At 37.5% G+C, this 27,014-nt stretch overlaps 1 protein-coding gene across 1 annotated transcript in view; it reads left to right on the forward strand.

Annotated features, from left to right (window-relative positions):
- GSAP (gamma-secretase activating protein) overlaps nt 1-27,014 on the forward strand; it is a 99,940-nt gene that overhangs the window by 30,261 nt on the left and 42,665 nt on the right. Inside the window, exons 9-19 of the mRNA XM_090287306.1 lie at nt 3,404-3,508; nt 3,733-3,792; nt 4,662-4,705; nt 7,783-7,868; nt 13,532-13,609; nt 14,900-14,977; nt 18,173-18,265; nt 18,505-18,722; nt 20,786-20,855; nt 21,364-21,446; nt 24,094-24,147. Coding sequence (XP_090143432.1) covers nt 3,404-3,508; nt 3,733-3,792; nt 4,662-4,705; nt 7,783-7,868; nt 13,532-13,609; nt 14,900-14,977; nt 18,173-18,265; nt 18,505-18,722; nt 20,786-20,855; nt 21,364-21,446; nt 24,094-24,147 — 969 coding nt within the window. The remainder of the gene's footprint in view (nt 1-3,403; nt 3,509-3,732; nt 3,793-4,661; nt 4,706-7,782; nt 7,869-13,531; nt 13,610-14,899; nt 14,978-18,172; nt 18,266-18,504; nt 18,723-20,785; nt 20,856-21,363; nt 21,447-24,093; nt 24,148-27,014) is intronic.

Here is a 27,014-nt window from a genome sequence, read left to right on the forward strand (position 1 = left end):
CTTTTCAAAAAAAAGGAGCTATTTGCAGTTTTACAAGAAAAGTATAACAAAACCCTTTCCTCTATCCATACTGCTAATAGGTGTATTTGTCTTTAAAAAAATCCAGTTCTATGGGTATAAGTTGATATCATTAGTCTGCATTTCCCTTAATATTAATGAGTTAGTGCATCTACTATGCTTATTGGCTATTTGCATTCCTTTTTCTAAAAGTTGCTTAGTTGTTTCCTTGTCTATTTTTCTACTGGGCAGTCTTTTTTCTTGACAATTTGTATGAGATGTTAATATCTTATTGATATTTAAAATTATTTCCTTCAATATTTAAATAGTCTGCATCAAATCAGTTTTTTTTTCTGAAGATTTTAATTTTAAAGTTATGTGAAGAAAATTGAAATGGAAAAGGGCAATTATTATATGTATCTACTATTGATTGCCTCGAATCAAGAGGCTGGTGTAGAAAATGACCAGAAGAACATGTATGTCAGGAGCACTGGGTCACCAGTGGCTAAGAGGGTGGGAGGGCAAGATCAGGGCCAGTGCTCAGAAAAAGGGCAGATCAGGGAGGAAAGAACAAGGTAGAAACCCAAAGCCAATGATGAGACTTTTGGGGTGAAATTTAAATAAGCAAGTAGAAGTCAGTAACTGGGAATGGCTATAGATACAGAACTGAGAGAAGCACTTCTGCCTTCATTCTTAAAGGCTTAGACAGCAGCTCCTTGAGGCAGTGTGTGGTTCCATGTAGTCCTCACCATATTCTTGCACGATAGACGTGGCATTAGACTTATCCCCATTTTTAGGGAGAACCACAACTAAGGCACGCAGAGGTGACATAGCTCTAGATAGGTGCGAAACTGAGATGTGAACCCAGGTTGCCACACTCCAGTGATGAGGCTCTTGTCAGTATATACCCTTATCTGAAAGAGTGCCCAAATCTACTCCAACCTAACATATTAAAAAAAAAAAAAAAGGAAACAAGATGAGTTTTCCAAGGTTTAGAAACAGGTTCTCTGGGATCTTTTCTCCAGCATCACGTTTCTCCAGCCTAAGGGTAATGGACATTTGCAAGCCAGAAACATAGGTGCACGATTCTGCATGCTCTGTGCCTTCCATGAGTTCTGGGTTAGAGAGGGTTTAGACATGAAAGTGGACCATTTTGATGGTCCCTCTTTTGCTAATTTCTTCTACCTCAACCTGTCTATATTCTTTACTCATCTGCCCCAATATATAATAGAGTACTTTTGCTATGTAAGCATTTTGAAGAAAGCGAATACTTAATTCCTTGTATTAAGCTTGTAATGTCCTTGGCAATTTAAATACCTTATCTCATTTTTCTTCTTTTGAATAAGCATTCCTTGAGTACTGTTGTGTGCTGGAAACAAGACGTTGAGAATATGAAGGTGTTATAGAAAAGTGCATACTAATGGGGAGACTTACAATATTAATTAAAATGTAACTGAAATATAAGGTTGGTGCAAAAATAATGTCCGATTTTGAGGTCTATTTTAAAAATGAAAAAGCCCATGATTATGAAAATATTTATTCATTAACATAACATTTGCGTTCTAGAACCTCATTCCATCTGTCAACTAGCTTATAAACACCACACTTGAAAAATTCTTTAGGTTTTGAAGAAAATATGAATCCAACTCATTTTCAACATCTTCTCTTGATGTCAACCTAAGACCATCAAAATGGTTCTGTAGTCCCCGAAACAAGTGATAATCAGAAGGAGCAACGTCAGGAGGATGAAGCAGTATTTCCCAACTGAGCTCTTTCAAGAAATTTTTGGTGAGTCGAGCTGTGTGAGGACAAGCATTATCATGATGGAAAATCACACCCTTTCTGTTGACTAAGGAGGCTCACTTTTGGTTCAAAACTGCTTTCAAACCAAAGTTGTTCTCAGTAAAGATTAGCAGTAATTGTTTGGTTGTTGTCTAACAGTTCATAATGGACAATTCCTTTTCATACCCCACCATACACTCAACATGATCTTCGTTGGATGAAGTCCTCCTCTTAGTTGAACTCTTCTTCCTCCTCAACTGATCCATGATTGGTGGCATTTAATGTTATGGTAAAGGATCCACTTCTCAGCACCTGTAACAAGCCTACCTAAAAATGGTGCCTGAAGGTGTCACGAAAGCAATGATTCACAACAAGCAACACGCTATTGCAGATTCTCTGGAGACAGTTCGTGTGGGACCCATTTTCCAACTACTGAAACCTTTTCAATGCTTTTCAGTTGGCATAGCACAGTTTTATTGGCTACATTAAATTGTTCTGCAAGTTCCTTAGAGGTAATGGTGGGATTTTCTGTGACAACAGCTTCCAACACTTCGGAATCAAGTTTTTTTGGACAACCCTCTTTTGGCTCATTTTTCAAACTGAAATCCCCACTTCAGAAACGGGAAAACTACCTCCTGCAACTTCTTTCAGTCACTGCATCGTCCCCATAAGTGCTGTGAATAGACTTTGCTGCTGTACTTGCACTGGTACCTTTATGAAACTCATAGAATAAAACGTTTCTAATGTGGTTTTTAAATGGGATGAACATGGATACAAATATTGAGGATGATTATGAACAATACTTTGATAATCTGAAAAGATAAGGTATAAATTAGTCACTGTGACATCAAAAAATTATAAGAAGAGGCTCAAATTTAATAAATACTATCTAAAACTTTCTTTTAAAAAAGTCGGACATTACTTTTGTATTGTACCAACCAAGGTGCCATAGGAATACAGGGGTGGGAAGCTTTGCCTTGTCTTAGGCCTGAGCTTTTTTTTTTCAAATCCTCACCTGAGGATATGTTTCTTGATTTTATATAGAGAGAAAGGCGAAGAGAGAGAGAGAGAGAGAGAGAGAGAGAGAGAGAGAGAGAGAGAGAGAGAGAGAGATCAAATGGTTGCCTCCCATACTCATCCTGACTAGGGGCAGAACCTACAATGTAGCTATGTGCCCTGACCAGACATTGAACCTGAAATCTTTTGGCATATGGGATAATGCTCCAACCAACTGAGCCACTTGGCCAGGGTGGGCCTGAATTTTTTCCTCAGCATCCCATCCTCTGTGAAGGCCTCTTGTCTGCAGAGACCTGAGTGGGTATGTCCAGAACAGGAAGGTCTGAATCTTCTATTAACCTAGCTATTGATTTTTGCTAGGTGTCAAAGGCTTTGCCTCTAACAAAACCAGCTTGTCTGTTAAACTAGGAATAGAGTAAAATAATATAAAGTGTTTGGGAAGAGCGAGTAATGAAAAGACTTTCCATATGTATGTGTTTGGGGGGGGGCTGCTAAAAATAAACTGTGGAAATATTTTCATGTATTATTCAGATAAAATAATAATAAATTCCAGATAATTTTTCTTTTAAAATAGTTATTTATTTCTAAAATCCTTTTGCCTCTTTAGGTGATTAAAAATGCTGGCCATCTCCTAAGAGAGAGGATAGCAGAAGATTTTGTTTGGGCTCAGTGGGATATGTCAGAGCAGAGATTATACTACATTGACCTGAAGGTAAAAAATAGCCTTTGTATAGGTACAATAGAGTTTTGACATTATCATTATTGTAATTTATTAATCGCTGCATTTTCTTCGGTGGTTTATTAAAAATAAGGAAAATGTTTTCATTACTGTTTGCTTCTTGGCTGCTTCTCTCTCCCTCTTGTGTTTTTGTTTTAACTAGTGTTTTTGTTTTTTTTTGGGTGGTAATATGTCTTTTATTCTCTTTTCTCTTTTAGAAATCAAGGAGTATCTTAAAATGCATCCAGTTTTGTGCTGATGAGAACTTTAACCTAATGGTAAGTCCAGAAAATGACTGGGCTAGAGGAAATTTTTTAAACATGTTGCTGCCCCCTTGCCATAAACAGCATTTTAGTATTCTTGATGTTCTGTTGGTTAGTTGTGTGAGCAAGTAAAGCAGTTCTTTCCACCTCAAGTCTTCAAGACCATAACAATTGCAATTAATATAAACACAAGAAAGTTTTGCTAAATGAATGCCTCACATTAAATAAGCAAGTGTAGGACTAAGGATTAAAGAAGTTCATAGGTGTGGTTTATAGTAAATAGCTTTAAGTGGTTATGTCATTTGATGCCAAATGACTTGTGAGGTTGGAGGATTTGAGAATAAGGTCAGTGAGAGGGTAGAGCTTAATTAGTAAGAATCTAGCATGACTCCTGAAAAAGCTATTTGGAATGCTAGCCTTGTGGTGAGGAGTCAAATATTTTTATTTGTAATGAACAATATGTTATTATTCTTCCTAACCAGGACTGATATTGGTGTCTAGATTGGTGTCATACTGTTATAAGAACTGCAGGAGGGTAAATGCTAAAGACACGCAGTTCTTCCCTTTTTTGGTCATCTATATCTTGTAACAATCCTTCCAATTGTTTATTATATAATCCATTTATGATATTCAAACCTGAAACAAAGTATTTGCCCTTTGAGAAATAAATATACATCAAGCTTGTGATTGTATATAAACTCCAGAATATTCCTGATGGACTTTTTGTGCTGTGTATCTTCAGAATGGCCTCTGAAGATAATGATGGTTAAATGGGTTCTCCATCATTAGGCAAGTATAGTGTTGTCAGGTTTGTTCTGGTCTTCAGAACTATTGTCATTTAATTAATGTTGTTTTTTGTTTTTTTTCTCTTGACTTTTTGACAGTTTGAGGCACCCTTGGACATATCATTAAATGATTCAGGATTTAAGTAAGTTGCTCATAGATTTCTATTAATTTTTATAGACACTTGTGGGAACAATGATTATATTTATACCTAGTTTATGGTATGCAGATAGAGTAAAAGGATAATTCGATATTCTCTGTGTGTGTTTATCTCCTTTTATACTTCTGTTCTTTATAGGGAATAGAAACTGCTTTATCAAGCATGAACACAGGGTTTTTCCATGTAAAGCCAATCATATCAATTTTTATAGCCATTTATTTATGTACGGTGTCTCCATCTATTTTGATCTATGGATATGCTCTGCTCCCTGTGATTCAATAAAGGATTCAATGAGTTAGAGGCAACTACATTTAGAATCAAACGTCAAAACCCCTTTCTTGTTCCCATCAAAGAGAATGTCACAGGTCAATCCACTTGTAGCTCAATTGAATCTATTGCTTTACTTCTTTTTTCTGTTTTCACTTTTATATAAAGGGTGAGTTTTTTTCCCCTAGACTATATTAGTAAAAGCATGAAACACTTTTGAAAAACTGGACACAAGGCTACCAGTGCACAGAAAAAGGGAAGTCTTGAATTAGAGCAATGGTAATCCTAAACTGTTAAATGTTTTACTAGCTTTATTTCATCATATATAAACACTCAGTAGTGCTTATTTTGAAGAATATGCAGTTCTCTAAATCAGAAAAAAAAGTCAGTTGAAAGTAAATTTTTCCTCTGTTTTCTGAACCATATTGTTTATGTACCATGTATTTTTTTAAAAACTTTTACAGAATTTTTTTTAACCAAAAAGAAAAATTATCTACTTAAATTTCTCTGGGACATGTTTCTACTTCTGTAGGTATATTTTAGTGGTTACTATCCTTTATGAGGGAACTTTTTAAAAAATATGCTTTATTGATTATGCTGTTACAGTTGTCCCAATTTCTTTTCCCTTTGTTCCCCTCCACCCAGTGACCCCGCCCCCCAGTCCATGCCCATTGGTTGTGTATATAGTTCTCAACATCTTCCTGTCTACTCCACTCTCTCCTACCACGCTTCTCAATTCCTGTACCATCTCCCTCCCTTCCCCTCTTCCCCCTCCCTGCTGATCTCCCCACAATATGTTCCCCATACCTATAATTCCCTTCACACTCTCGTTTCCTACTTAGTTTGCCTTTGTTTCGGTTCCCTAGCTTCTGTTGTTGGTTGTTGTGATACAGTTTTCATTTTAATGTTCATAGTTTTGATCCTCCTTCTCCCAAACAAGTCCCTTTAACATTTCATATAACAGTGGTTTGGATCTGATGAACTCCTTCAGTTTTACTTTGTTCTGGAAGCACTTTCTCTGCCCCTCCATTCCGAATGACAGCTTTGCTGGATAGAGTGATCGTGGCCGCAGGTTTTTGCTTTTCATTCCTTTGAATATTTCCTGCCAGTCCCTTCCTGGCTGCAGAGTCTCCCTTGAGAAACCAGCTGACATTCCGATTGGGACCCCCCTGTACGTAATTCTCCTCTTCTGTCCCGCTGCTTTTAAGATTCTCTCTCCATCCTTAATTCTTTTTTTTTTTTTTTTTTACATTGTAAATTTGTTAAGACAATTTTTTTGTTTTTTGTTTTTTTTTTAATGTTTTTTATTGATTATATTGTTACAACAGTTCCAATTTTCTCCCCCTTGTTCCCCTCCCCCCAGCACCCCCCTCCCCCAGCAATCCCCCCCAAGTCCATACCCCTGGTTCGTAAAAATTAACTATCCCCCCCCTCTCAAATATTAGGACCCTTTGTAATCTTGTAAAGGACAATGGGCGAAGGTCTCAAGCTCCTCTAGCTGCTTCAAGCTGGACATGGTCGTCGTCCTACCTACCCTTGGGTCCAGAAAACCCTAATAAGAGTGGGGGTGTGGAGGGGAGGGTGGCCTTCCCACATGACATCCTGATTATAATGTGTCCCAGCATGGCCTTCCCTGGATCCAGTTTTTTTGGAACTCTCTGTGCTTCCTGGACCTGTAAGTCCACTTCCTTCCCCAATTTAGGGAAGTCCTGCTTCATTATTTTTTCACATAATTTTACAATTTTCAGCTCCTTCTCCTCACCCTCTGGCAACCCTATGACTCGGATGTTGGCCCGCTTATAGCTGTCCCATAGTTTTCTGATCTTCTACTCATTTTCCTCACTTTTCATTTCCTCTTTCTGCACTGGTTGACTATTTGTTCCTTTCCTATGTTCTAATTTGTTGATTTGACCCCTGATTTTTTTCCCCTCACCACTAGGTTCGTATGTGTTTTTGTTCATTTCAGCAAGCCTAGCCTTCATTCCTTCCCTGTCTTGTTTAAGATATGCTGTTAGGTCTGTAAGCATTTTTATAATCAAAGCCCTGAACTGTGCCTCAGAAAGATTTCCTATCTGCTGCTTCGTTAGATTAGAAATTTGCTGTCTGGTCAGCTGAGTCACCGGGATCTCTATCATGATCTGTGCCATCCTGACAGTTTTGTGTTTACCTTTGCTTCCTGGGCAGGGCTGTCACACCTCCTATGCTATAGGGGGTGGAGCCCTGTGCACTTGTCACAACCGGGCAACCCTTCCCACCACGCTGTGGTGTTTTGTGTGGGGGTGAGGGTCCAAGATGGCTTCCTGCCATTCACTCTCCGCTGAGAGACAGGGAGCCTCCTCCTCCATCTCTACCTGCTCTGGGGCTCACAGTCCAAGGCAATAGGGGTCTGCCTTCCCTGGCACTGGAATTGTAAGCTGATGGGTCTGGTCTGCAGCCGGGGGTGCTCTCCAGGGGCTTCTCGCCTCCCCTTAAGTATGGGTGCCTGTACTTACCGCCGTCCTGCTGCCATTGCCGCTGCTGCCACCACCAGCACAGCTTGACCTGTCCACCCCAGTTTCGTCCTTTCTACCCTTACGGATAAGCACCACTTCTTTATAAGTTCATATGTTGGACTTCCATTTATTTCCTGAAACCTCTGGTTATTTCTGGTTTTGTGATAGTTGTATTCCTTCTTAGTTGTGGAGGGAGATGGAGCATGTCAGTCTAGGCCTCCATCTTGGCCAGAAGTCTCCTGTGTGTGTTCGGAAACTTATTTTTAAATGCATTCAATTTTTAAAAATCTTTTATGTTCTTAGACTTGTCAACTTTGGATGTGGTTATCTTCAAGACCAAGAGAAATTACCCAGATACCCAAGGCTGTGTGTTTTTACGAACCGTACAGGTAGAACCAGCATTGCATTTATCAATTTGTTCCACAAAATTTTGTCATTGTTTAGTTCTATGGATCTTGAAAATGAAATATAATACCCACATTCTTACATAAGGCATCATATGGATTTCTGTATACCAGATTATCTTCTTCACTGTGATTTTATCATCTGCTGTCTGTGTAAAAGAAGCCATAGTAAGCAGGGTTATTGTCCTAATAGTTATTTTTATATTCTTGTTCTAACAGAGGGGCTGGATTCACATTTAATCAGTCTACATTTCCTCTCCTGATCAATCTTCTAACCAATGGCACAGGGATGGGGGTGCTTTTTGCATCATGCTTACTGATATTTTTGGGTTCTAAACCTCTGCATTCAGCTGCTTTAAGAGCTGTGCTATGACCCAATAAAAGCTTGATATAAAGTTGTTAGTGTACAGTCTTCTGTCTCTTAACACCTCTGTATTGTAGATAGAGAACATAAAGAGGGGGAGAAAGCATACCTGAAAATGAGAGTATGAATACGTGAACAAATCTGGTGGAAAAAACTGCTCATTAGCCTCAACAGTCATCTAAATAATCAACTCTAATAATGAAATCTAATAGCCATTTTTATTATCCCAACTAGAGTGGACATTTATGATGTGAGTTAAGTAGTATCTGAACTAAAATTGTTCCTTTTAAGCCAAAGTATTCTTTAAGCCGACAAGTATTTTCTGTATGCTAGGCATTGGGACTATAATGATTAGCAAAACTGAGCTAGTCTTTATTAGTACTATTTGGTGTGGATTTTTTGACATTGGAGAAGTGCACACATAGTTTTTAAATAGAATCATAAGAAATATTATGAATGAGGATTATAGGAAACTGTGAGAACATGTAATAGGGGTTTAATGGAAGATGTTCCAGTTCAGCATGTCCATCTCTGTTTCTCTTTCTCTCCAAGACATCCTGTCCTGTCCTGTTCTTAGCCCTGAAATTGTTTCCTTTCCCATTTCACTCCTTCATAATGCATCCCATTTTTTCCCCGTTCATCTCATTTAGCATGTATCTCCTTAGGTTAGGGTTACTCTTTTATATAACCTCAGTACCATTATCACTGAAAGAAGTTAATTAGTAAACTACTTTATATTCAGATTTACACAATTATTTCAAAATATGTGTGAATATAGATATATATATATGCATATAAATAAATATATGACCTTTAAAGTCAGGATCCCATCAAGATTCATGCATTATATTTGGTTATGTCTTTGTAGTCTCTTAGTGTAGACCAATGCCCACCTCCTATCCTCTGCCTTTTTTCTTTTCATAATATTGACCTTTTAAAGAGTCCAAGCTATTTGCCTTGTGGAATGGCCCACAGTCTATATTTGTCTAAATGTATTCTTGTGGAATTATTTAACTCTTTTCTCTATTTTCTACATTTCCTGTAAACTGGAATTTAGTCCTGAAGGGATTGGTAGATTTAGGTTATACATTTTTGCTAAGAATCCTTCATTGGTGACATTGTAAACTTTATTTGGACCTGGTCAGGCTGTCCTAATATTAATGATTAAGTGGTAACTACTATCTGTCTTCCTTATAAAGGAACATTTTAAACTTTGCATTAGTAATCTATGAGGTGATAGTTTGGACTATCCTATTCCTTAATGACTTCTCACTTGTTGCTTTTGGAGTTCACTGATACTTCTTCACTGAAGTGTTTTGAGTGGGCAGAGACATGATTAGACATGTAGTTTTGAAAGATCACTGTGGCTGCTGTGTGAAGAATGAGTTGGAGGAGGCAAAAGAAAGAACAGGGAGATGAGACGTTAGGATGAGGCTCTAGTCGTACATTTGAGATGAAAGTACTTAAACTATATGAGCCACAGTAAAGATAGAGAGAGCTGGACAGGTTTGAGATGTATTTTGGAGATGGAACTGAGAAGACTGTTATAACTTAGGTGGAGAAAATGTTTTTGAGATTTCTGGCATAAGCAAATAAGTGAGCAGCGATGTCATTTACTGCCGTACACCATTGTTTTAGGCTTTTATTCTATGCATATTTTATTCCTTTTCATTTTATTCCCATAGGAATGTCTCACAAATAGTCGCAGCTATAATTTATAAATAGGCTACCTAAGACATATCTTATTTAATAAGATGTTAGGTTTATCTGGCATGAGATGTGAAAGAATCTGTTTTTCCTTTCTCAGCGGTGTCTGGGAGAGTAGAAAAGGAGCCTTGCTCCTGACAGTAAGCTTTGAAATAGAGAAAGTAAGCCTGTTTCAAATAGGATGCTTCCAGATTTAAGCTGAAATAGGACAGAGAAGCAACCTTTTTGGTTTTTGACTAATACATTGTCAGTTCATGTGTTTTCCAAATTACTTTTCAAAAATGATTTTTTACCCTTGTGGTTAAACAAAGAAACAAAAACTATTTCAGTGAAGTAGGAATGGAGAAGGAAGCAACAAGTCTATTCCCTACATGGCTCCCTATATAATAGCTCATTTTCCAGAAAACATGGTTCATGAAGGGAATGCCAATAGACTCGGGGCCATATACAAACTCAATTTATTTTAATTATTTACATCAATGATGATGCTATAATAATATTTGATGTTCATTTGCCACATATTTGTCATTGGGAGCTACTTCGCCCTTTCACCATTACTTCTTACATGTTGGAAAACATTTGTCCTGAATTTACTGCCATAAGAAATGAAATCTGAGAGCTTTTGAGGTATTGGAGATTAAAACCTGGATGATGGGGCGCTCCTAAGAGTTGAAGGTGGGCAAAAGTGCTGCTGCTGTTGCCAGGCCATGTATGTACTAAGGTTAGGAGTTTAGATAGGATTTTCTAATCTTTTACAGTAGGAGGATTAATCAGAGACACCCTAAAGCACTGAAGGAAAGAAAATATTCTCATGCCTTTCTTGGCTGATAGTCAACCTTGAAGCTGTACTGAAAGAGCACTCTTGTGTGTTGTAAGTCAGCGGCTGTAGTTCTTTTTTGTGCACCACCTACTGGGAGGTAGTGGGGGTGAAAAGTGTAAATTCTCCTTCCTGTTCATATAATTTTAAGAGTTGCCCTTCACAGGTTCCCAGAATTAGGCCTGTGTTTTAACATTTTGTAGAGCCTTTTACAATGAGATAATTTCCCTTGGAAAACTTTGTCCATAATAGCTTTCATTGTCCAAATCGTTTCCCAAAGTCTAGCCAACTTTGAGATATTATCTTCATCATTGATGAATATTTATTAAATGTCTCTGGATACATCATTAAGAGCATGCTTTGTTTTTCAAACTGTGACTTTCTCCAAATTGTAAATAATAGCAAAATTATTCTGGAATACTAATAGCAGCTAACCTTTATCTCAATTCTCACATGATAACCATATGAAGTAGGTTCTATATTTTATTTACAGATGAGGAAAGTGAAGCTTAGCTATTTTAATTAATTTGCCTCAGGGAAATTTAGAAAATACTGATGCCTGGGTCTTACTTCCAGAGACTCTGATTTTAGTTTACCTAAGGTGGAGCCTGAGCAACTGTGAGCCCCAGTAAGTTGAATGTACTTTCAGGTACATCCAGAGCTGTGTTGTCCGATACTGTAGCCATTAGCCACATGTGGCTAAAATTTAAGTTGATTAAAATGGATAAAATGAAAAAGGGATTCCTTAGTCACACTAGCCACATTTAAAGTGTGGCTGCTGGCTACATATTGGACAGCACAGATATAGAACATCTACATTATTGAAGAAAATTCAATGACTAGGGTAGCTTTGTAGTGCCTGTGTGCACCCCATTTCACCTTGCTGGTATTTTTTTTTCCTTTTGAGATGGGGAGGGGGAACTAAGCCACAACCTATTTGGAAATATTTGCTTATGAGACTGCATATGGCTCTTAGTGTATGTAATTAGGTACATTTATTCTATATCTTTAACTTTCTTTAAGAAAGGGAAAACAATAACCTTCATTCTCTAAAGGATGGTGTGTGGAGGATTTTGCTAGAATGGAGGTTGTGATATTCCTTATATCCTGCTATAAACATTTCATGTTTATTCCGCAGGATGGATTCCAAATAAATTATTACTGGATCAACAGTATGACTATATTTAATCCTCTGCAAAACTATTTTTTTCAGACAGCTTGTACTAGTTCACTCTTTCACTACTATTATTTGAGAATGTTCTTTCTATTGTTCCCTTGACAGAACTGATTATCATTTTAAAACTTCACTAATTTGAAAGGAAAAATATGATGCCTTGTTTTAATTTTTATTTCTTTGTTATTAGAGAGGCTCAGCTTTTAACTATGTTGACTAAAAATGTCTTTTTCCTTGTGATCATAAAAGGATAGGATAAACCAGTTGTTTTTGCTGGTATTATGTTTACTATATGAAAGTAGTCAAAGTGCTACTTGGGACTTTTGTAACTCTTACAATTATTATTTTTGTTTATGCTTTAATATACCATTACTTTTATTCTTAGTGAGTGTTATAATTTTAAAGAAAAGTTATATCATTGTTTACTCAGTAACTGTAACAGTGATTTTATATCTAACAAAATTGTTATTATTTTTATCTGATAGTTATTTTCTGTTTATTTTTAAGATATTGTAATAAAATGTACTTCTAACAATATATTGCTGTCTTAAATGCCATTAAAAATAGTCACAGGTGATTAATATCCTAACAGAATGCTTATATTAATCCTTAAATAACCTTCTTAAGGGAAATGGACTTTTCCCCCTACCTTGATTCTTTCATAAAGGAACTAGTGAAGTTCATGGAGGAAAACAGTGTGATTCACTGAAGCAGAATAATGATGGAAAACCCACAGCTACTTAAATACTAGCTTGGGGAGTAGAACCCAGGTTTCCAGACTCTGAAGTTCTTTTCCACTTGGAAAATCTCCTATTTCAGTTAATCACATCAACATTAGCATTAGAATGAAGCATCAGTTTAAGCATAATGCCCTCCTTTGTACGTCATTGACGGACATTATCTAGTTGTGCTTATAGCAACAGTTGTTAGAGATGATATAGTTTCCCACACACTGGAGGAGGTAAGAAGGCCAAGGGTGTTCTAGAGTGATGGATAAGTGAGGATGTTCAGGGCTCTCTGGAAAGGCCCTCTGTGCTAGGAGCTCTGCTTTGCCCTTGGGCAGGGGCCCTCAGTGACTCAAATATGGGTGAGTATGGGGTAGGGATTCACACCCCACATTTGCTCTTATTGCTCCATAAGATTGTCGGTTTGCCTTTTATTCTAGGTAAATAAGAAGACTGAAAACTTTCTGTAAAGAGGAGACACAGTTTTGATAAACCAGGGTCTATAGGTATTAGTAATGACTGGAAGGCAAGCTGAATCAGAGGACAGGGCAGTACATGTATCTCATGAGACTCTCATGAAACTGCAGACTTCTCTAGTCTCCCCTGATTTTATACACAGGAGTATATCTTGATTCATTTTCCTTCCCTTCATAGCCCACCACAATTCACTGCTTATAGTGTGTACTGAGTAATGGTTGAATTGAAATTTCTCAGTAACTTCTTAATAGATGACTTCTAGAATTTGAGAATAATCTATGAGGTAAATTGAAGCAAGACATCTAAAGGAATAAGGGTAAGGTTAAGTGGTTTAGGAATCTTTTTATCTGTTTATGATTCTACTAAATATCTTCTTATTTCTAGGAAGTTTATGTGTGTGTTACAGCCCGAAGTTTGATTCTTGGGAACAAATTACGTATTCAGTGTTTTACTTTCATAAAGGTACTTTTCATTTACTTTGGGTTTTACCTTTACGTAATCACTTTTTCCAAACAGTAGCAAATTTGATGGATTTTAGTATTGTTAAGTACATCCTGTACCTGTATACCTATATAATAATGTTTTCTGAAGAAATTCACTAGTGATGAATATTGTTAGCTAAATATTTTTATACATCATATACTTTTTATCCTGACATATCTTTTTCTAGGCCTGTAGTTCAATCCTAATGGACATATTTGCCCAAAGTGTGTTTGTTTCCTTTCTTTTATTATTACTGATTGTGAAGTATCAATATATTTACCTTACAAAGACACCTAAGGTTTTAGTTAAAAGCTTCCACAACCTCAGACCTTAACAGTTCTTAGACCTAAAATATGTTTATTTCATTTCACCCATCTGTGACCCCCCAAATTAATATGTCAACAGTTAGCCAGGGAGCAGAAGTAAAGTGTCCACCTTTTTCAATTCTGTAGTTGGTCACAGTATGTCTTTTAATAGTTTTATTATGAACCATGCTAAGGAGTATTTATGTTGCTTATTTAGTTCCTTAAACATTGGTATTTATGAAGTATATACTGTAAGTGAAGTTAAAATATTTTAAAGAGGGATATTTTTCAAAATTGAAAATTTATTATTCTGCAAGTGTATCTAATATTTCCTTCAGAAGTTAGAGATGAAGGTAAAAAAGTTTAATAACTTACTCAATAGTGAAGAAGATAAAAGTAACTTCAGAACTAGACATATATACATGCTTTAATAGTATAAGTTTGATATGTTGTGGAAAAATTTCACATATTTTTCTAATAATTAATGATTAAAACCAGTAAATAAAACTTTTCTAAAGATTAATAAGAGTTACAAAAGTGGAGAGTGCAGCCTAATTCACTGAGTTTAATAGATAGTCTAATACCCTTTCTCACTCAAAGTATTATGAAAATGACTCAGAAAAGTCTCAGAGGGTCTTAACGGCTTCAGGAGTGTGAGCCACATTGTCTCCCCCCTCTCTTGGACCCTTAAGTACATTCCAGCACAACCTACCTATTAAGGTCTAAGATTGTACCTAAGTCCAGAACGTCTGGAATGTAACTACGCTCACATCATCTACCCTTAACGCCAGCTTTTGGAGAAAGATGGGGAACCATGAAATCTGGAAGTCAAAGATGCTTGCTCTGTCAGTGTCACAGGTGCTAAATGTTGAGAGTGTGTATTACATAGAGTCACTGCCTCAGGTGGAATAACAGCTCTTGTTTCTTAACACGCTTTATCTGGCTTCATGTTCTCTCATGACAGGCTACAGCAAGACCTTCACTGCTGCTCTTGGGAGTGCTCACTCACGCACAACAAAGGGCATTACTTTTCTTAACCTTGGTGAGTGAGAGAGAGGCATCTCTCTTATCCTTCCTTCCAGTACATGCTATGCCTCAGCTTGATATATCTCATTTCCTTCTCTGTGCACCCCATTTTCTCATGCATCTTTGGGAGTTGGATCGCAATGACAATCACTCACCTTTGTGAGCCTGATAGGTGAAGGTTTTCTCTGGAAACAACCCACCACCCCAACTCCATCAGCTTTGATGGGGGTCTGAGGTGAGGAATGTACTTCTCTTTTTAGAGAATCTGAACTGTGATCTTTCATATGTTCTTAACAGTAATCATAAAAGCCATTTTGTTAGTATAAAAATGGTCATAATGAATGAGATGTTTTCTAAGAGCCTATGAGAAATAATACGTCATGTTGGTCCTTGATTCCAGAGAAGACAAAGGCATTTGGGATATTGTCCATTCCCTGTTGCTAATTGCTAAAGGCTTCCAACTCCCACAAATGATTTATGGATCAGCTTGAGTGAGCTGTTTTTTATTGAGTAAATGTGGTAAAGAGAAACTGAGTTGCATGAAGAGAGTCTGTAAGGAAGAAAATAAAGAAGGGGTTTACTGAAAGTGACTTTTCCATGCTAATTGGGAAGTGGGGCACAGTTTAGCACAAGGCTGAACGACAGAACTGTTGCTCACCTGATAGGGGACATGGTACAATGTTTAAAAAGGAAAAGCGCTATCATGACAAAGGTTTAGGAAGGTGTGATGTGAGGGAACTGGGCAAAGTGAGAACCAAAATGGTAAGAATGTTTATAAAAAGATTTTTATTTTGAAGAATACTATTGGTGAGCTGAGATGTCTTATGCGTGGGCCAATATGTGGCAGGTTTTATCATGGGCTCTGAACTGTGGGAAATGACCTTACAGAGGCCTGGTGCTACTGCTTCCTGTGGTAAGAGAAATAGATGCAAGATTTCCTAGGACTTTATTCTTATCAGCATCCATCTCAAGAGTGATGCGGGAAAACTTTCCCCTAAAAAAAACACAGCATTTTGTGAGGTCAAAGGTATCCTTCCCTTTTTTTAGCTGGGGAATGACTCTTGAAGGGCAGGCATGATTTAATCTGTGGTCTTCAGAATGTAGAGAAGGCAGAAATACTAGAGCTTTGTGAAAACAGACTCTTAGACAGGTCAGCTTTCCTTCTTAGGCACATTTTATAGGCACAAAATTGTACCAATTAAAACCATTCTAAAGGTAATTTTTATCCCAACAATATTGCCTTTTTGAGTGATGTACTTTTACTCTTGTCTGCAATTTCCCTCAATTTCTACTCTGTTAAAAATGGTTTATATGAACTAAAAATATAGTTTTTTGGAAATTTTTAATGAACCCCCAAAGTACTACTATATGAGAAAGATATATTAATAAATAAAAATCTTCCATTTAAAAAAGAATACTGTATTCTGTCTTTTTTATCTTTATTATTACAATGCTTTTGCTTAGTGGTGATAATGAAACTGAGGCTCAGAAAGACTGAGATGTGTGCCTGGGCTTCTTTTCGTGTCTCTTAACAGGAGCGCTATTTTAGTTTCTCATTTCTTCTGTAACCAATCACTATAAATTTAGGGCTTAAAACAACACAAACATTCTCTTCTGGTTCTAAAGGTCAGAATTCTGAAATGAGTCTTGAGGAGCTAAAATCAACATGTGGACAGAAATGGCTCTGGAGAGGCCAGGGAAGAAAGGGTTGTTTGGCCCCTATGGCATTTTTTGGCTCCTGACCACATCACTTCAAGCTCTTTCATCATATGCTTTTCTCTTCTGTAGTCAAATCTTTCTCTTATAAAAACATTTGTGATTGCATTGGGTCCACTGGATAATCCAGAATACGGTTCCCATTTCAAGATCCTTAATGACACCTGCAAGGTCCCTTTTACCACTCAAGATAACATATTCATAGGCTCTGGTGATTCGCACATGAATATCTTTGGAGGCCATCATTCAGCTTATCACAGATACTATCAACATTTTTGGTGAGACAATAATTCTTTGTGTGAGTGTCCTGCACATTGAGGGGTTTAATATCCTTGGAGCCCACTCATCAAATGACAATAGGAATCCCCTTCCACCCCAACAATTGGGACAACCTAAAACACTTTCATATATTTCCAAATTCCCTCTCTCCCAGGGACAAAGTACCATGCTAATTAACTGGTCAACCTAGGTTATTTGATGCCCAAACCCTTACCTTTGTGCCCTATTGTATTATATTTCATGTTTTTTTTTACTTAAGATTTGCTGTAATTATATTATTGTGACCATTTGTGCTAAGCACTTTAACATCATTTGCTCCACAGTGACTGGTTAGTTTTACATCCTCTTTCCTTTACTTTGCACAGAATGCCTTCTATGCAAATGATTAGCATATATTTCTTTGCCGCTTTGGAAAATAAGATTTCAGCTGGCTCACTTAAAATTGAAATGTTTCATTTGTATGAAATTCACTACAATCATGTGAATTTATGTTTTCCTAAGATACTAGAAGAATCACACCCTCCCAGTCTCCAGAAATCTATTTTTACACATTGGTTCGATCTATGTACAAATGTTCTTAGTACAAAAATATCTAGTGCAGGGACCATGAAGGTGTGAATTCTAGGCAGCTAGATATGCAAGGAAATAAATTAATACTTCATAGAGTGTCAGAGTGCCTTCAGAGATTGTTTTGATGAATATCAATTTAAAAGTTCTCTGAACAAAATGATAATGATGATAATGATAGTGACAGTGATAAGGATGACTATGATGACAATGATGAAGGGTAAATGCAGGAAACTAGATTTTAGAGCTTCTCCAAACTGGCAGAAACTGTGAAGGAAATTCCCATTATAAAGTATTTCCAGTTTATCAGATTAAGGAATAATTTATATTGCTTAATATTTCCTATTCTAATCTGCTTCCAAGGATCATTTAGATTCATAGAAAGCCACAATTCACTTAGAAACAAAACTACAAACTAAATTGAGATAACCATGGCTAAATGTCTGAGTAAAATTAGCCACAGAAGAAATAAATGAGTTCTGGCTAGTGAGATGAGGCGCACTGACATCAGACAGCTTATTATCACATTGGTCAAAACTTTTGTGCTTCATTAAGAGATTAAAAAAAATAGAGATACTGTGAAGTTCTGGGCTTTGTACCTGTACAGCTCTTACCACATGTAGATGACTTAAATCTTTCTCTTCTACAGAATATTACATAGCTGTTTATTTACCTGGTCATTTCTTTCATCTACTTAACATTCAACACCCAGACCTCATCTGCCACAGTCTGTTTTTGACAGGTATGGCTATTGTTTTCCCCTCATGAACATAGTCCATTTGGATTTGTTTTGGCTTTAATGGTTATGTTTGGGTGAGAGGGGACCTCATCTGCCAAAGTCTGTTTTTGACAGGTATGGCTGTTGTTTTCGCCTCATGAACATAATCCATTTGGATTTGTTTTGACTTTAATGGTTATGTTTGGGTGAGAGGGGTTCCTTTGATTTGCTGATCTTTTATTTACTTCTTTATTTTTGTCCAGGAAACAATGAAGTGATCAATATGCTACCTCATAGTCCTTTGCAGTCACTGTCAGGGTCCCTGGCACTGGATTGGTGTTCTGGAAAGCTCTACAGAGTGTTCCCGAACCAGTCCTTTTTATTACGGTTCCTGTGGCACACCCGGTTGGACTGGGAGAAGATGGCCGTGTTGCATTGCCTGCTATCATGTGGCCGAGACCCACAGTTTGTGGAAGCCAAGGTGGGAACGCAGCTTAAGTTTAAAAATTGGCAAATAGGCAATATCAGATGTATTTATTTAGTGGTTGAACAAGAACAGAAGTTATTTTTGTTTGTTAACAATTAATTCAGGTTTATAGTCTCCATCCTGACTTGAATATAGTTTTCTCTTGTGCTCCTTTTTAATGGATCTCAACAAGACCTCAGGCTGAGTGTGTGTCTGTTCCTTTGACTACTCTCTTTTCAATATTATGAAGAAATGTTTAGCTACATCAGGAACATTCTAAGGAAATGCTCAGTAAATAAAGAGTCTCTCAAACATTTACGTTTTCACATCTTCTGTATTTGGTGCATATTGTCAAATGGACTAAAGTCTGGTGGCATGTGTTTTATTAAAAATTCCATTTAAATTTCACATATAGTTTACAAAGTACTTTTACACATTCTGTCATTTAATTTTACAGTTATCCTTTGAAGTCAGAGACTTATTTGGTACAAATGGGTGGTTGGTTAATTGAAAAAAAAACCTTAAACATTTTATTTTAACCTAAAACATATAAATGTACATTTGTTCACTCATCTTCTGATGTAAATTAAAGCCCTTTATTTAAATGTCAGCTAATTGAAGTTCAAAATCATTTATCTTACATTAAACCACAGTAATGTATTGTCTTCTATTTCCTGTTAATTTATTTTTTTCTTTTCCTAAGGAGAACAATAATTTCAAAGCAATCTGTGTATAGTGGGCAATTTTTCTCAATCTTTTATAGTCGTCTAATGTATAACTTGTTTTTTTAGGAAGTATTTTAGAGTCTTTCCAAAGCATTCAACTTTTGTTGACAAAACAACATTCTTTTTGCATCCATATTTTGATTGTCTATGGTAATAGTTTATTAAATTACCTAATTGTGAAAATAAGTATAATTACCTTGAATAGTTTTGGGAAAAACAAATTATTGGTAGGAGCAGAAATGTAAGAGTCCACTATGGCTAGGAAAGCCTTATAGTACCTGTCAGTTCTAAGTTAGGGACCAAGGGGCTGCTTTATTCCTCTGGCAGATGAGGAATTATGAGATTTATGAGAGAGAGCTGTTGATACCACAGGGATTATCCCTCCCGTGAGGATTGTACAGTGCTGCTTATAAGAGTTAAATAGTGTGACAGTGTTCATACTGCTTCCTGAGTTAGAATTTAGGTCTAGATGTTGGTTTGTTTTCTTCTTTATCCCATAGCTCTTCCCACTGGTTCTTTGCTAGGATGTGACCTCCTCTAGCAAAAACAAACATTGGGTTGAGGAAGGTTTATTTGGATTCCAGCCAACGGCACTGATTAAAAAGGGGCATAAAAAGGAGCTCATTTGTAATACTGTTGTACCAACACAGTCTTCCATTATATATCTTGTAGGTAGTATAGAAGTTGCCCTGGCTGGTTTGGCTCAGTGGATTGAGCGTCGGCCTGCGAGCTAAGTGTCGCTGGTTCGATCTTCCAGTCAGGGCACACCAGAGAAGGAAAACTCTGACTCCAAAAAACCTCCGCTGCCTTGCGGCATACCTCTTCAGGGGAAAGGCTAAGGGAGTAAACCCCGACAGAAAATCCGGAGCCGGAGTCCCTAAGGCGGTTTGACGTTGTAGTCAACACCGGCAACTCCTGCGGCGCACCTGAAACCAAGTTGTATTGACTCCGTCTTTCCCTTGGACCCTTCAGCTGCGAAGAGAGGGGGGGGTCTGCTGCATGGGCAACAGCAGACCCTCCATATCACCCTGCCCAGGCTCTGTAGCTTCAGCTTCACTGGAGAGGACACCCCAGTGTCATCGCAAGATGTCGATTCAACACGGGAGGAGACAGATACCGTGTCACTCCCGAGTTGGACTGCACAGCCATTCTCGGCGGTGCAGATAGACTCTTAAGAAGCTACACCATCGTCTCTCGAGACGGACGGCTGCCGACGACGACGACGGAGTATAGAAGTGAGTGTATTCTTAGGCAACTCCAAAATGAATGTAGAATTTACAAGTCTTATATATATTTTATACTTCCTTGGTGGTGCAGCTTTAAATATTAACAGAATTGTCTTATTTTTTAAAGATTATTCAATGGATTTCTGAGAACATCTCTTCCTGCTATTCATTTGACCCCATTCAGGAATTTATAATTGGTAGGTGTTGCTCATGTTGCATCTATAACCCTTTGGCCTGAGGGAAAACAGAAAACTGGTAAGGCCTCAACTGTCAAGATACTGGTTGGGAGCTCATTCCCCCCCCTCTATTGTAGTCAGCAGCTAATTAAATTTCATCCTCTTGTGGTTTTGTGAGAAGCTGTGGCTGTTCAGAGACAGATGAGATATAAGATATGATTTTGATTCTAACCTCATCAGTGATTTTATCCCCCCATAAAATGTAGTTTTTTAAGCTCAGTTTTGTGTTTGCTATGAAATAGTATGATGCCATTTGGAGAGATGTAAGTGCCAAATAATTTTTAAAAATATTTATTCTCATTGTCAAAAGCAGAATCTGAACATTTTAATCAGTAGATAAAATTATAATGGTTAACATTTGGAGGATGAAAACTTTTGTCATTTTGCTTATTTTAGCAAATTACAGTGACCACTGCCTGATTATTATTAAACTATGTCAGTTTTTTTTTTCTTTCAAAAACCTGCTCAGCTTCTTCATATTGGAGCATATACCCGGAGACAGGTAACATGGATACACTTTTGCCGTATTCCTCAGTGCTCACTTGGAATACAGTAAGTTAACGTTTTTGTATTCCTTTCATAATTAAAATTGACTCACAGTTGTGAGTCAGCTGTAGGCCATCCCTGTCACAGTGATCAAGGTTGTGATTTCATTTAAATTTTGACTGATAAGGAATTGACTTGTTTTCTAGCAGAAAAGTAATCCTTGCTATTGGCCAAAGGTATTTATAAAACAGAATCGAGGAGATGGTATAGTATATATGTCACTCTTTCTACTACCAAGCAGAGAGTTAAGCCTTTGTCATCTTCAAATGATATCTTTATTAGCACCTAGAGTAGATTAAAATATTTCTTAGGGTTTTATAAATGAGGAACACTGGACCCCTGCTGTGTTAATCTGAGTGGTTCTCTTTACTTAGTAGATTAGCACCTTCTTGATCTGCTTTTCCAGCTTTACAAAGAAAATCTGTAATAACTCTAGAGCTTTACCATCAGTAACAGTCAGTAACCTTAACCAAACTCACTCATTCAACCTTCTTTTCCTGTTGGTCCAGACCTCCTCCTTTTTAATTAGCAAGTACTGAGCTAAAACATTGTTCATTTTCTCTTGAACAAGGTGTAATGAACTGCACTTTGTTGGATCAGAAAGTGAAAGGCGTGTACAGGCATCCCCTGAAAAAGGTTCTGCTTCCACTCCTTTCAGATTCAGATGTTAGAACTACATGCTTAGTTTTGAGACAGATTTGTGTCAGGAAGGCATTTGGAAAAATACATTTGATTCAGATAACACAGACCTAAGAAAAGACATACCAGGCTACATTGTAACACTTCCTGTTTTGTATCTAGACTATTTAAATACAGTCCTTAAAAAAGACATATCAGGGGTGTTTGATTAATATCTCTTAGTTTTTGATGTGCCTAATGTTTTCCTAAAGGCCCTGTGTTCTCGTCTTTTACTGTTAAGAGTTATTAAACTTGCATGCCTCACTATAGAATTATAAGGAGAAGACCTGAGCTTGTACCTTCTCAGGTCCTCCCTGTTTTAAGAACCCTTGTGAATATACATGCAGACTCTGTGGTAATGTGCCAGGAAGTTTGCAGGTGAAACCACCCAGTGTCAGGAAATGCACATCTCAGCTTCCTCCGCTTACCGCCCACTCTCCGTCTTGCTGTCCGGCCCTGACCGCTTCAGTCAGGGAGGCAGGAATAGGACCTCTAGTTCGCAGGGCTGTGTTTTAAAATGGAGGCAAGTCTTCACTTTTGCATTTCTCATGACTTTGTGTGGCAGAAAAGCTACTGTGGACGTACAAAGTGACATCCTACAAAACGTACAGTACAAAACCCCCCAAATTTGTAACCGCCTGTGTACTAAGTTTATTTTAGGGTTTACCATGTTGCTTTCAAGTTCTTGTGGGTGGAGTAGATTATCTTAAAGGTCTCTTCTAATCCTGAAATTATGTAAGTCTGTGCTTATCTTTAGCAATGACGCAAATCATTTATTTTTCCTTTCTCTAATCTGCTAATGCTACACCCTTAGTAAACACTTGTCACAATAGAAAACATTAATTTCACACTTCTGTATGGAGGCATATTATTTCTCTAAATAAGTGAGATTTTTTAAGATACTAGAAAATATGCTGCTCTTACACATTGATAATCCTGAGTTATTCTATGCAAACAATTAGCCTTGTTACACCTATTCTAAGATGGTATAACCTAAAGCTAGAGTGAAATTATAATGCTTTTAAAAAAAAGTGGCCTATGTTGTGAAGCACACAGAAGATTCTTATCACGGGCTTTTTATTCTCACAGTGGAAAACTCAGTTGCTTGAATGTTCTAGAAATTTATTTCTCCATTGCTGCAATCCCCTTTTCATAGGAATATTGTGTATCAGTAAAATCCAGGATATTTAAGTCCTATCCACATATCAGGTTTTATTTCTATATAACACTTTTTAGATTATTTTCTCAAATATTATTTACTTCTTTAGGGAATGAAAGATGAATTGACTAGTTGAAAGCTGATATACATAATTCACACAGAAATATACTTTGAAAATAATATTGAATAAAAGGCAATTCTGATTTTACTTAAGTGTCTGTTTTCATGTTCACTAGTTAGCACAATGTTACAATTGAGACTTCCTGAGATGACTTGCCCATCCTTCACATTTCCCATAGTGATAGAGCTGCCTCAGCTCTTCATGGGGATCTCTTAGCTCTGAAATTATGGGTGAGGATGAGTTGCAAAAACTTTTTCTACTAAGGTCGTATAAGAATCCCATTACTCTTGGTTCCATTACTCTTGGAGGAGGGACAAATTGTAGTGCCTTGATATGGAAGAAAAGAAGAGGGAAGAAGAATTACAGAAAAATGGAACATGCCCCCTCACCATTATTACACTGATGGTGCAAAGGGAAATGTGTAAACAATATACTATTTGCTCTGTATTTCTTCATTAGTCGTCTTCTTTCCTTTAGAGACACTGTCAAGTATTATAACCATAACTTTAAAGAATATTTTTCTTCTTGGGGAAAGAGATAGGCTGTGTTCACTGTTATTATAAACCCCAAGGTTTATTTAAAGTAGAGGTTAGCAAACTGGAAGCTGCCCTCAGCTTCTGTCTGTGCAGAAAACACTTCCTGAAGGCTTCAGCTTGTGGCAGTTCATGTTGTGTGTCTGTTTTTCCCCACTATAGGAAATTCCTGGAATAACCTTTGTGACAGAAGAGATCACATTGCCTCTTATGAAGGTAAGTACTGTACAGTCAGAGACTTACAGTCACAGACATGCCTGGCTTCCTTGCTGCCTGAGTATTATGGGTTCTAAAAGGGATTGTGAAATGTCAGGAAGATGGAGGTAAAGGTTAGGGCTAGTTTTCCAGAAAATTCTTACTAAGTGGTTGAGTAGTCACTAAGGATGTTATGATGCCATTCTTAGAAATGCTCTTTGAAGGGGGAAGTTTTCTGAAAATAGAGGATTACAGGGCTCAATGTAAACCTTATAGAACCAGTGCTTTCTACTGTGCCTCAAACCTGTCAGTTCTTGTAAGTTATCTTATAGGGCCTGGTAGCTATTTTTACTTCATTTGTGCTGTTACCTCTTCATAACACACAAACACACACATTAAATGACCTGCCTGGGATTATTTAATTTCCCTCTGGTTTTAAGAACAGCTTTTCTGTTCTCAAGAGTGACCTGCACTGGCTGGCTGTGGTCTCAGTCGAGCTGCTGAACACCTCTTTCCTGCCCACTAAGCAGTGGCTCTTAGTGCCCTTCTGCAATCTGGTTTTAGAAGAGTTTCTGACTACAATAGGGAGGATGAGGTGGGGTGGGTGAGTAGAAGAGAATGCATATGTAATTAAAAACTGGAGAGTTCTTAGCACAGTCTCTTGAAGCTACTTTGCTGTTTATAGCATTACCTCCTGTTAATGATAGATTGTGTGTTGGGAAATCTCAACTTTTGGCAGCAGGCTGCTCAGTACGCTGCTGCCCTTTCTTTACGTTTGATTCTGTTGTATCCATGAAGGCTTGGCCAGGCCTGGGCAGCAGGCGGGAAGCCATGGGAGTTTGAAGTCACAGTGATGCACTGAGGATGAGAGAGGGCCGACAGGGGTGGGCTTAGTGGTTTTAGTTTTGGTCCTAAGAAGACTGCTTTAAGGAGAGACTTACTAGGGGATGTTTCTAGACCACCGTGAAGCTCTACAGGGGAAGGGAGATGAAAGGAAAAGAAAGGTTTGATTAATAGTTTAAAAGGTTCTTATTAAGAGCCTCTATCCTTTCATTTCATTGTTTCTGTTTCTACAACTCATCCTGCCAAACCCATAAATCGTTTAAGGACCAACAGCAAACTAGTGAAAAGAATTTTAAAAAGAAACAGATTTCATCCATCATTCAACAGCTCCTATCCATATCAACTGTCTCTTTCTCCCCATTTCCCCTTGGTCTTTGTGATAGGCAAGCATTTTTTCCAAGACCAATGGCAATTTAGAGATATTTAATAAAGATTATAAATTATATCATAAACATTTTTATGTTGCTACCATGTTTCCCTGAAAATAAGACATCCCCTGAAAATAAGACCTAGTGCTTAGAAATATCAGGGCTCCCCTGAAAATAAGACCTAGCCCATCTTTAGGAGCAAAAATTTATATAAGACACTGTCTTATTTTGGGGGAAACATGGTACATAAACATCATAATTACGACTGCTAATGACTTCATGGATTTTACTGGGTTGCTGTGTCTAAATTACTTAATCATTCTTCTGTTTTGGGACATTTAATTTGTCTCCAGCAACCACTTTAAAAAAATTACTATTACTAATAACATTGCAGTGAATATTTTTATACAGATGGCTTTTCTTTGGATTTACTCCCCTAATGTTAAATACCCAGGAGTACTACTAGGCAAATGGCTATGACAATTTTTATAGCCTTTAGTTCTTTCTTTTTCCTTAATCCTCACCTTAAGACATGCTTCCATTGACTTTTAGAGAGAGAGGAAGGCAGAGAGAGAGAAAAAGAGAGACAAAGAGAGAAAGAAACATCAGCTTGAGAAGGAAACATCAATCGACTGCCTCCTGCATGCACTCCAACCGGGGATCAAACCCACAGCCCCTTGGTGCATGGACTGTAGCTCCAATGAAAAGAGCCATGTGGCTAGGGCTCCCTTTTTAATTCTTACTGCAAAAGTGATAGTAAAAAAAAGTTTTGATAATTCACATTGTTACAAGGGGTGTATGAGTGTATAATTTTATTATAATATCAACACTGTGTATTTTTATTTTAAAAACTAAGTATAAAGAGTGACAGGAAGATTCTCTTCAAGTTTTTACCCATTGACTTATTTCAAGAGTATGATTTAGCTTTGCTTAGGAACAAAGTAGCTTATTTTTGCACTTTCTGGTTTTTAGTTTCATTTTTCTCTCTCTGTGTGCATGTCTGTATGTGTAAAATGATGTGTTTTTATGTTCATATATATATATATATTTTTTCTTTTTTTTCTCCTTGGCCATTCATTCTGCTTTCTCACTTTTTATCCTCTTCCTTAATTATCTTTAGTATCTAGCCCTGCAGACAGTTGTTTTCTATTAACTATTCCCAAACAAGTGTGGGAGCTCTTTGGTGACTTCACATGTACCCATATGCTAGTAGAAGTGTTACCTAGGAAAAGTTCGTACTGTAGATCTCGTCACAATCTACGTGATCCATGGGGGAAGGCGGATGTGTACTGCTGGCGCTGGCCTTGGTCTTAGAAGATATTGATACTGGGTTTGGTTTGGCCAGCTCCTTCACGCCCGTCCCAGTCACTCAGCCTGGGAGACTAATCAGTACATCTCAGTTCACAAGACACCTGACCCTGATATCTCTTATTTGTTTCCTCATCTCTGCTTGAATAATACCCACCACTATAAACTGCTGCCTTTGACCTACTTCCTCTACCCCAAGTCCCACCTTAATTATATTTTAAGGGACCTGGTTGCAGTGGTACATCTCGCCTCTGTTCCTCCATCCCAGCCCTAGTTATGACTGTTCTTGCCATGCTTACTTGATGGAAGTTTGCTCTGAGCGCCTATGACCTGGATCATAAGTTGCCTTTTGAATGCATGCCTGCTGCC

Source organism: Furipterus horrens, unplaced genomic scaffold (assembly GCF_987537825.1).
Source record: "Furipterus horrens unplaced genomic scaffold, mFurHor1.1.pri manual_scaffold_9, whole genome shotgun sequence".
Lineage (NCBI taxonomy): Eukaryota > Metazoa > Chordata > Mammalia > Chiroptera > Furipteridae > Furipterus > Furipterus horrens.